Here is an 11,241-nt window from a genome sequence, read left to right as displayed (position 1 = left end):
CTTGAATTTACACAGGAGGAGTGGCAAGAAGTGTTTCACAACCGTGTAGGTGATTAAGATTTATAGAGCAAATTACCTCCTGAATTGCAGCAACTGGTATTGATGTCTTATACAAAATGAACAAAGTGCTCCATGGAGCCTAGGCAGATAAGACATTAATAAATATCAGTGCTGACTTGGTTAATTAAATGATTTGCTGACGCTTCTTTTTACCACAAGTCTGCACTTTCAGGTTTAGTGCCAAAGGTTCACTATATATAGCTGAAGCCAACATTTGATGATCCCTTTTGATTCAGATCTATAACTGGCTGCTTGCTCTGTTCATTCTTGTCCAGAGCATTATTTTAAGATAAAAGACATACATAATGGTAAAGCTAAAGTTGCCTAATCCAGGCCTGGAAAACAGAATACCTTCCCATGAACAGCTAGAAATCCTTGAAAAAGAAGAAGCGGATTCAAGACCGAAATGGGATAACAAGGCTCAGTATATGTTAACCTGCATAGGCTTTTGTGTGGGTTTAGGAAATGTATGGCGGTTTCCTTATCTCTGCCAGAGTCATGGAGGAGGTATGCTTTTTAATCATTTATTTAAGGAAATAGAAAGAATGAAAAGTAGCTTCAGTTTCACATTCAGGGAAATTAGTTTATACTGAATGATGCATTGCATATTGCAATAATATTTAGTTTATCTCTGATAAAAATTCTGTCATTGTCTCTAGCTTGCAAAACAACTCTTTCAATTTGCTTTCTAAGTATGTTGGTTCTGGGTGCTTTGGAGATATTATGGAAGATATTTCTGAGGGTTTGAAATCCATGATCCATCAAGTATATTGCTTATATGAAACAGTGGAAAGTATAAAATAAATGTTTCATTTATATTATAGTAATATATGTGCAGAAAGCCATATTAAGTAAATGCTAGAGACTGACAAGCATCTATTGTTTGATGGAGTTGATTTTCAAAGAAAGTAAAGCCAATATATACTTGACATATTTCAATTTCCAAGACATAATGTATCTAATAAGGGAAGTCTTTTATACAGGCTACTGTCATGAAAGTAGGGTTGTATGAAACTAGATGTGTATCTGTTGTCATTTAATATGAAATGACTTTCCTTTTTTCATATGCAAGAATTATTTTTTAACACAGAAAATGGTCCAACAAACTCAACTCTAAAAGGTGCCTGGTAACCGATGCTTCAAGGCTTCACTGGTTGCCTGCAGGGTCCAGGCATTCTACCTTTTCATTAATGCATTTTTGGACTTCTGGGTTTTTTTCACCTTCCTCTGAAACATTAGATACCTGCTCTGGGTCAAGGTGGGACATTGACTTGGGTTCCTGGGCAGCAGGTCTTGCTCTTGCACTTAGGGGCAGACTAATCTCCAAATCTGGGGTTAGGAAGGAGACTGTGAACCTGTTTTTCATTTGTTTGTTTGCCTACATCTGTAGCATGGGCAGTTTGCTTCCTAGGGACCCTCACAGAGTATTTTACCTAGCAAATTCTTGCCACTGCAGTGGCCAAGGCTCTGTTAACACCCTTGTCCCATTTGCTCTCTTTCCATGCCTGCAAAACCTTCACTGGGTGCTTTGTGGCTTTGTGGGCAAGAAGGGTTTCTCAGGGACACCTCTGAACAAGCAGTCACCTGAAAATGCAGGAGGCTGGACTTTGATGACCAGAGGCCCTATTCAGTCCTATATTCCTGGGACTGTGAAAGGTTTGGGGAGGATACACTACTGTTTCCATTATAAAAGATGCCTGTATGTACACCTCAGAGGTTTTTCACTTGCTTTAGATAATGTATGACACATCTGTGATACCTGAGTGAATGCAAAATACCTTAGTAAGGTAGCAGTGCCAGTGTAGGATATTTTGTTGTTGAACACTTGGGGTTTTTTCTAAGTGCCTTAAAAATCAAGGGCCAGATTCTATTCCATCTATTCAACAGCAAAATGGAGTTAGGGACCTAAGTGTGATTCTGTTTTACAGTACTTGAGTCTTGAAAACCCATGAATGCATCTACTTTTGTAACACATCTTCATCTGACAGAAACACGAGGAGGAGAACTCATCCACCTGTTGCATTAACAGAGTCTCAGGGACTCAAGCAGGGTAGAATTGCACTTAGTCACCTATGTCTATTATGTATAGCTGGAATAGAATATGCCCCCATATATGTGCTTAGGTAGCCTTAACCTTTAATGTGCACCACAGGTCCACAGTAGAAATGTGGGATAAATTTGAACTTGTTTGAAAAATGTTCCTGAAATGCAGTTCCCTCTCCTAAAGATACTATGTCATCCATTTTTTATAGTTCTTACCACTTTTTAGTGGGCACATCAGTGGGCCAAGTTACATCCCTACCCCCGCCCACCTGACCTAGTACCCTGCACTAGGGCTTCATCCCTTTGTGTCCACAACTCACTGCCACTTCAAAGTTTTTTAGAGTAAATCTGGGTCAATCACATGGACCAAGCCTGGGCACCATGAATGAGAAACTCATTTGGACATGGGTACTAGAATGGGGACTCAGCAGCAAGCCAGAATTCATGGACCATTTTCTTCAATGTCTGTTTGTATTCAGGTTCAAGATGAAATGCTGTGGCCTTGAATTTAAGCTACAGCCATACAGTGCATATTTAAATCCTGCCATTGGCTGTTTCTTGGTAGTTTTCCACTTGCATTCTGCTCTCAGTGGGGTGGAGCGAGATGTGAAGGGGAGGTTTCCTTCTGAAAGAAAAGCTCTTGTTTTGAGCTGATAGTTCAAACCACTCACAAGCCTAGTGTGATTTCTTTTAAAAATAACTACACCTCATTAGGGCGAAGGACAGAGTTACTGATGCGAGTCAGAAGTTATTGGGAGCTGTTTCTTCAGACAGACACACACACACCAAGAATGAGATGCTTTTTAAGGGTTTTTTTCCTGAAACCCATGTGCATTTTGGAGATTGTGTATGTACACATATGTTTTTTAAGAGAAATGCCAGTGTCAAGACAGTCATGTTTTTTAGTTTCTTGACCATAACCCCACCTTTGCTTGCCAATGTGTGTGTGAGAGAACTGCAAGGTGAAAAGTCAACTTTAATGCACATAAATAGATATGCTTCTTCCTGGCTAATCAAAGTGAAACCACACAAATTGAAGGAACTCTTTACATATCTTCCTCTCACATCACCTCCAGGTAACAGATGGCATTTTCCATTACTTAATTTTATCTCCCCTCCTACTTTCTCACCTGATGCATGTATACCTTTCCTGCCCAGGGCTAGAAAATGCTGCTGGGAAATGAACCACCAAGGGAATACACTACCCCCTTTCAATGTATTACAATGTTAGGATTATTTTTAATAAAGATTTATCTGAGTTGAACAGATCTTTGTATGAAAGATTTACAACATCAATCACATTACTAAATGCTGGAAAAATGCTAATCAGAGACATATTTTTAAATATTTTAGTGTAGTAAGAATCCTTTTTTTTAGTGTAGTAAGAATTTAGAATCCTTAAATCCTTTAAAAAATGCTCAATTTTCACATGTTGAAAGCATTTAAAAAATATGCTTAAAGCATTCTAAATAAATTAAACAGAACCACAACAAAAACAGTACTGGAAGGGTCATAGGATGTAACCTATCCTCCTCAAAGCAGTATTATCTGTCTGAACCACTCCAAACAAATGTTTGTCTAATCTGCATTTCAAAATTTCCATTGATTAGAGATTCCACAACCTTTTTAGGTAATCTGTTCCAATGCTCAATCACCCCCAGGGTGAAAAAGTTCTCCCTCATATCTATCCTAAATCTCCCTTGCTGCACTTTAAGCCATGGCTTCTTGTCCTGTCCTCCAAGAACACAAAACAATTGATTCACATCATATTACTTAACTGCTTCCCTGTTATTGCAGTGGCAGAGCACTGGCAATTCCCTTGCTTCCCAGGTTTTTTATCTGTGGCAGGCTATGGGGTGTTAATAGTACTTCAAACATTAATTCTTGTAGTTATAGGTGAGGGTTCAAAGAGGCAATTTTGGGAATCCCTTTGATTGATGATAACCTGTGGCGGCACTGGACTGGACTCAATGGCTCAGGAGGCCTTTCTTGTCCAATGTTCCTGTTTCTTTTCCATACTTTTTTGTATTCAAAAACTGTTCCTAAATCCTCCCCAAAGTCTTTTCTTCTTCATACTACATAATCCCAGTTCTTCCACTTTTCATGGAAGTCTCATTTCCTAAATTATTTCCTCTAATCATTTTGTTGCTCTCCATTGGACTTGTTCTAATTTGTTTTATTTGAAGTGTGGCACCTAAAACTGGAGTCAATACTTCAGGTGAAGCCTCCCCAGTGCCAAATAAAGTAGAAGAACCACTTTGACTTCCCAGTGATGCACCTGCTAATATAGGCCAGCATTACTCCTTTTTTTCTGAAGAAAAATATTAATTATCCAAAATATTACAATAAACATATTTTTAAAGAAATAGCCTTCCATTTGTAGTCCCACAGCTAAAAGTAATGAGCTTTTATTTTAAATAGCCATCACTCCCTCCTTCCTGGGGCTTGTCCCTGCCTGGAGCTCCTAGTAGTGCTTCCCCAGCTTTCCCTTTCCACTAGCCCTACACCCAGATTGCAACGAGAAAAGGATCCCAAGGCCACTGGGCGTCAGGGAAGCTTTGCTGCTGAGTCCAGAGCCAGATTTCTCATGCACAGCTCTACCCACATGTCCAGCCCTAAAAAACTTCAGAAAGAGGTGTTTTCATTTCAGGACCTCTCTTGCAGGGCTCAGAACCCTGCACAGGAGTTGGAAAGGATGATCAAATGGTTTTCCCTGGGGATCCTCAGAGAGCATACCCATTCCTCTCTACAAAACATGTATGAGGAGCTGCCATCCAGTACCCTCCACCTCCCCACCCTTTAATCCCTCACATCCCCCATGAGCCCCTACATCTGCAGTCTGGACTTGCCTCCCAGTGCCCTGTCCCCCTTGTTCCCTCCTTCCACCTTTCATAGGTCCTTGCTGCTCCTCAAACACCTGGTTGGAATAGGATGCTGTCCAGTGTACACTGAACCAGAGAATGACTGAGCATGTCTGTGGGCACAGCTCTGAACTTTGAGCATATAAAATGCTAAGCTTGCTGAAAAATCCGGTTCAAAGGCTCTAAAAGTAGTGAACTGTCTGAAGATGCAGATGCCTGTCTGAATAGATTTTCAAAATGCCTAGGTGTCTCAATCCTTTCAGACACCTATGGTCTTTAGAACATCCCATTGGGCCCCTATCCATGTCTTTAACTCTTCAATGCCTTGAAAGATCTACCTGTATGCTTCTTAGAGTGGTTGTCCAAAATCTGTGCGCATTTGACAACTGCGGTCTTAATTTCTGTGCCATATTGCCTCATCTTTGAGGTGTGCCTTATTCCAGAGAGGCGTGCAAAGATAAACAAATTCAGGGTGCCATGAGCATTAGATACTACTATGAGGAGGAGCACCAAAAAAATTGTTAAGGCATGTGAAGTAGTGAGCAATATTGTGCAAAGTTTGCATGATGTGTGATGCAACATGGCTCTAATTGCTAGATGGTATTGAGGTGCTGGGAAACAGTTTAGTCAGGGCAGAGGGACAACTCTGCTAAGAAATAGTCCACACTGCTTATATTGTGCAAGCTACCTGACTACCTCTAGCTCAGGTGCCCATGGGCTACAATGCATCCTGCAGTGTAGACATAACTACAGAAGGCCTAGGACCATACAGTGAATGAAGAGGTTGTATAAAAATAATGTGCAGTGGGCTATGCCATAAGTACCATGCATCCAATTTACCAGAGGAGAAAAACGTCCTGTGAATAAATCATGTATAATAGCATAACTGAAGACTGCCCTAATATAGATGCACACAGTGGGGCAGAATTTAAGTCACATGAGATCCAATTTTATTCCACCTATTGGACATCTAAGGGCCTTGTTACGCATTAATTTTAGGCAGCTCAGGGAGTTCTTAACTCTGAATTGTCCACACATTAAGCTATATAAACTAGTTTTAATTGCCCTTTAGGCTTCTTGAAGTTACACCACTCCAGGGCAATTTTATCTCTGACCCATGTTACCCAGCTCATGTTCCGCAAATGTGTAACCACACCCCAGAGATAAGCCAACCAAGTTGCAATCCTTCAGCATTCCCAGATTCAATGTCTCTTCCCCCCTCCCCTCCTGTTCTGCATGGACAAACTTTCCACCCCATGAATTCTACTGCCCAGGGCACCGGTACTGGCACCAAGACTACCCCGCCTCTTGCCCATGGGGTGTGATCTGGTTGGGCACCTCGCAGGGGCACAGATTGGTCTGGAAGGGAGGGCTGGGGGGCTGGGGTGAAGCAAAGTAAGAGGCCAGATATGTAGAGCCATTCCTAGGGGGGTGAATTGGGGTGACTGCCTAGGGCCCCACACTTTGGGGGGCCCCGCTGAGCTGGACAGAGCAGTGGTGGTGCAGAGCTACCCCTCTCCTGCTGCTGCTTCAGGTCCGGGGCCCACGGGATCAGAGCAGGGGCTGGTCTCCACATGGGCTAATTTGCCGCAGACCCTGCACCCTGCTCAGGTCAGATCTGCGGATAGGGGTCCCTATGATCTGGGGCTTCCCTCCCAGGGCAGGGACACTATCCCCAGGATCTGGGGCTACTCAATCCCAATCCCAATTTATTAAGACAAGAGACTTTCTTTAATTTACTTCCTCTTTATTTCTTTATAAATTCTTTATTATTATTATTATTATTATTATTTATTTTTATTTTATCCTTCAGTGGCTTCAAAGGCTGACTTCCTTCATTTCATCACCGAGCCCCCAGCTGCCATTCCTACTCATTGCCTCTTCACCTCCCATTTCACTACCCAATTCCCTTCATTAAACTCTCCCCCTTCCAGCCTCATGTTCCCACTCCCACCCACCCACTCTCCAACCTTCCCCCATGGAGAGCAGCCTGTTCTGGCTCACCAGCCCTATAGTGGCATCTCACAGCTGTAGCTCCTAGTCAGGTCACTGCCTGCCAGCCCTCTAGTAGCAAGTCACAGCTGTGCAGGTCGGGGACAGTCAGAGAAGGTTTTTTGCTTGAATGTATGTCTGGCCTAAACTTGAGCTAACACTAGCACTGATCAACATTTGAGAAGATTAAAGTGTAATGTGTAAAAAAGCCAATAGTGAACTTAGACTCTTAAGCAAGCTTTTATTCTATCCTGCTCAAGTACTAAAAATCCATGAATGCATCTACTTTTGTAATATGTTGTCATTTAACCTTTAAGATTAAATCATAAAATAGTAGCAAAGAGGAGGATTGACTTAACTTTTGCTTTAACTGTTTTTCATGGACTCAAGGAGGATGGACTAGAATGACACTGTGAGGCACCTACATTCTTTTACATGCCTAACATGTGGAATAGAATCTGGCCCTTAGCCCATGTTTCCTAATGTTGAATGCTTGATTTTGCAATCTTTAAAGTTCTTTTTAACATAAGTGAGGGTGCATTTTGTTATACACAGAACATGTGTTTTTTGTAAGCCCAGATTTATTATCTGCTTCCATGGAAATGGAGCAGGACCAATGCTGTTCTGGTAAGTTATATTTATTCCACTTGGCTCCTATTTATGCTTTTTTTTTTTTTAAATGAGGCATTCAGTTTCTGGTGGGCCAGCAGGGAGCAGCTCTGTCAGGGCTTCAGCACTCATCCATAGATTCTCTATCCCATGGACAGGGTTGAGCAGCCTCAGTTCTTCTCTAAGATGTTCCTCCTGCCTGTGATTTGTAAGGTGTCAAAAGCCAACTGGGTCCTGGGGTGCACTGTACTCACTTCCTCTCTCTCTTTATACTAGAGGTGCAGATACTAATAATACCAACTTCTTACCACTAGGGGCATCTCCCAATCCAGGGCTCTGTCCAGCTAGGAGCTTAGAGGGCATGTCTACATGAAACACTAAATGCACAGTAGACTAATTCTACTGCACATTAGCATGTCATGGCAAAAGCCAAGCTAATGTGATAATGTGCAGTAGAATTAGTCTACAGCGCATTAGCATCATTAAAAGACCATGTGCTGGCGCTACTGTGCAGTACTACACATTGAGTTAGTACCTGTTACTATAGGTACTAAACTTAATGCACAGTAACAATGGTACATTAATGCACATGTAGATATGCCCAGTCAGTCACAAATCATTTCAGGTCCTGTGAACAGTGGAAAGGGAACTGAGTGAAGCAGAGATTTACCCTGTGTTTTTTGAACTGTGATGAACAAGGAACTTTTTAAATGCAGATGGACAATATTAACTTGAAATAAGAGCTACATTTGCAGTTTATAAAGAACTCTTCTTTTTCCAGACATTCAAACTTTAAAGTTAGGATTGAGGGGGTTCTTTCTCCTACACTCAGCCTTTTTTGATGACCAAATATAGAGATGGATATGAGTGGTTACATTGCCTTTGCACTGGTTTAGTTTGTGGCTTTTCCTTTGAAAGGGGAGTATTTGCAGTAGCACAATGGGGTGAAATGAAATGTTCTACCCTTGAAACGATGTATTAAACAATTCTAAAATATGTCATTACTAAATATGCACTTGATTTCAATATGAGTGCAGTGTAAAGGTTAGGAAGTATGCATCAACACTTCAGCTGGCAGCCTCAGAATGAACTTTATTTTCATTTGTTAGATATTCCTGACATTAGACCTTGTCTTATGGTTAATCTTTATTGAGAACTATCTCATTTAATTGTCTGTGTTAAACATTTGTGCTTCATCCCTGACAAGGCACTATGAAAAACAGGATGTAATGTTTAAACTTTCAGCCTTGGTAAAATATCATTTTATACAATTAGCATAAGGCTATAGCAAACTGTACTACTCTGTGACAGAGACCTTGCTTGTTGTTGTGGCACTATTACTAAATTGACCATGTCAGAGATGTTAGAGATGATACCGTGTCAACAGTCAATAAACTGCTGTTCCTCAGCTGGAGCTCAAACACAGTTCAAACAAACAGAAAAGCAATTGCATGCAGAAACTTTTTAGACTGAAATGCATATGTGATCTGTTTGCTGGAAATCAAGTGAAGTCTATAAGGATAATTTCTATTGTAAATTAGAAACTCTTAGAAAAATGGATTTCTAAATTTACTTAAAGAGACACAATAATAATGCAGATGTAATATAAAAAATAAAATAACTGAACTGCAGTTATGACAAGGGTTTGAGTCAGGTCCTCATTATATCTTAACTATACAAAGGATTTAATACTGCAAATTAGTATGATATGTTGGTAGTGCCCCTAGCACCGAGCTCAAGATCTGAGCTTCTACCGTGCTTGAGGACACCCCCAGAGTATCCCCAGGACTCTCACAACCTCATTTCTGAGGTTGTTGTGCTCAAGACAGAAGCGAACCAGTAGAGTTTATAACCTGAAGGTGAATAAGCCCTAACATATCCTGTGTGGCCACTGTGCAGGTCCACAAAAGGGTGCTCACTCAAAAAATATGCCCTTGGGTTCCCCCACAATATAATTTCCCAGGATGGTACAGAGAGGAAGAGGAAGTTTGAAGGGGTTTTTCTCAAAGTAGGACTTCAGAACTAAAGCCAAACCCAACAAAGAGGAAAAACAAATCCCTGATTCTAACACATCCCTATGTTAATTTATATAGCTATACTTAAAGTTATTTATTCACCAAGCACTGCTACAGCAAACTTTACATTCGTACTGCTTTTTATCAGTGCTTTTTACCTCTCTAGAAGTTTATCTACGATTGTATGCAATGAGGTATTATGCAAGACATGAACACCATGGAATATTATTGAACTTAACTACTCATTAATGTCTTCTGGCTTAATTATCCATTTGCATCTAAAGAAAAACTGGAATGCAAAACAGCTCAGTCACATACTGGAAGCAAACAATATTTAAAACAGAAAAAACCCCCAACATGTACTGTACTATATATATATGGGTCAGAATCTAATCCCCCATTGGACATCTAAGTGTATTTAGGTGCCTTAGTACAATTCATTAATGTATCTACTGTTGTAACACACTGCCAGCTGACCCCAAGGGTGAATCATTAAAAAGTAGGAAGGAACAGGAGAACCCACCCAACCACAATTTTCAGTCCATTTACACTCTTATAGGTAGAATAGTACCTGGCTTACAATGACATGAAGATGGAAGACTTTCATGGAAAGTACCAGAGTGTTAACACCAGTAGGGGACAGTTTATGGGATATGGCGACTCTCCATTTAGAAGGGATTGACTTGTGATGAGAAAAGACCTGGAGAATGGCAGAGTGTCCGATACATGACAGAGTTGAGGTTGAAGTATGGGAGTAGGATCCTGGTATGGCCATATACACAGTGGCATGGATCATGCATGACAATGCTAGGGTAGGAAAGATGCTTAAAGAGGTATAAGTGCCAGTGATTTTCACTGGGTTTTTCCTATCCCAAGGGAAAGGAGTAAGAGCTGGTTATGAGAAGCAATGCATTACATGTTAGCACAGAGCTCCACTAATCAGCTCTGGTTAGAATCAGTGTAAATTAGTCCCTCTTAGAACATAGCATTAACATGGAATATACTGCTTCAAAATAACCTACCTTCATTGCAGTAAAAATGGCAAACTGATAAATCTTTAAAAGTAACAGTAAATTGGGAATAATTATCCAGTAAGGCCAAGTCTAGGCAGCACAATGCAGTGCCATTCAGAACTACCCAATGCAGCGCAGGTACCAGAATTCTGCAAGGAGCTAAGTCAGAATGTATAGAAGCACGACTAAATGCTGTTTACTAAACACTGCAAAAACAGAAAGTGTCACTGCTCAGTGATGAGCAGGGATTCTTGTTTTCTCTGATAAAAAAGCACAGATTTTCTGATTAAAACCCCCCAAATCTGTGTTTTTCAATGATTCAAATGAAATGCCACTATACACACACACACACACATATTGATTAAAATGAAATGCCACTGTATATACACAATGTTTTATTGATATATTTACAATTTTAAAGCTATTTGGAAGCCTACCAGTGCCTCAATCACTATAATAAAACACATTCTAAATACCTATAAATTTTGGCATTTGATTTTGAGTTTTTTATCATGGAAAAGCAGAGCTGCTCCTGCTCCCTTCACTCACTAGGACACAGGTCCAGGTGACTCACTCCCAAGCCAGAGTCCCCCAGTCCTGCTGGTGCCCTTTACTTCCCACCCACAACTCCCCAGTCCTGCCAATGCC

At 40.8% G+C, this 11,241-nt stretch overlaps 1 protein-coding gene across 1 annotated transcript in view; it reads left to right on the top strand.

Moving 5' to 3' along the window:
- Nucleotides 1-279: 279 nt before the first annotated feature.
- The window catches only part of LOC109291960 (sodium-dependent neutral amino acid transporter B(0)AT1-like), a 46,873-nt gene continuing 35,911 nt past the window's right edge, over nucleotides 280-11,241 (top strand). The window contains exon 1 of the mRNA XM_019509210.1: nucleotides 280-567. Within this exon, the coding sequence (XP_019364755.1) occupies nucleotides 366-567 (202 nt within the window). The 5' untranslated portion in view covers nucleotides 280-365. The remainder of the gene's footprint in view (nucleotides 568-11,241) is intronic.

The sequence above is a fragment of the Gavialis gangeticus genome, unplaced genomic scaffold, assembly GCF_001723915.1.
Source record: "Gavialis gangeticus isolate Ggan-Ray unplaced genomic scaffold, GavGan_comp1, whole genome shotgun sequence".
NCBI lineage: Eukaryota > Metazoa > Chordata > Crocodylia > Gavialidae > Gavialis > Gavialis gangeticus.
This window is presented reverse-complemented; position numbering and strand designations above follow the sequence as displayed.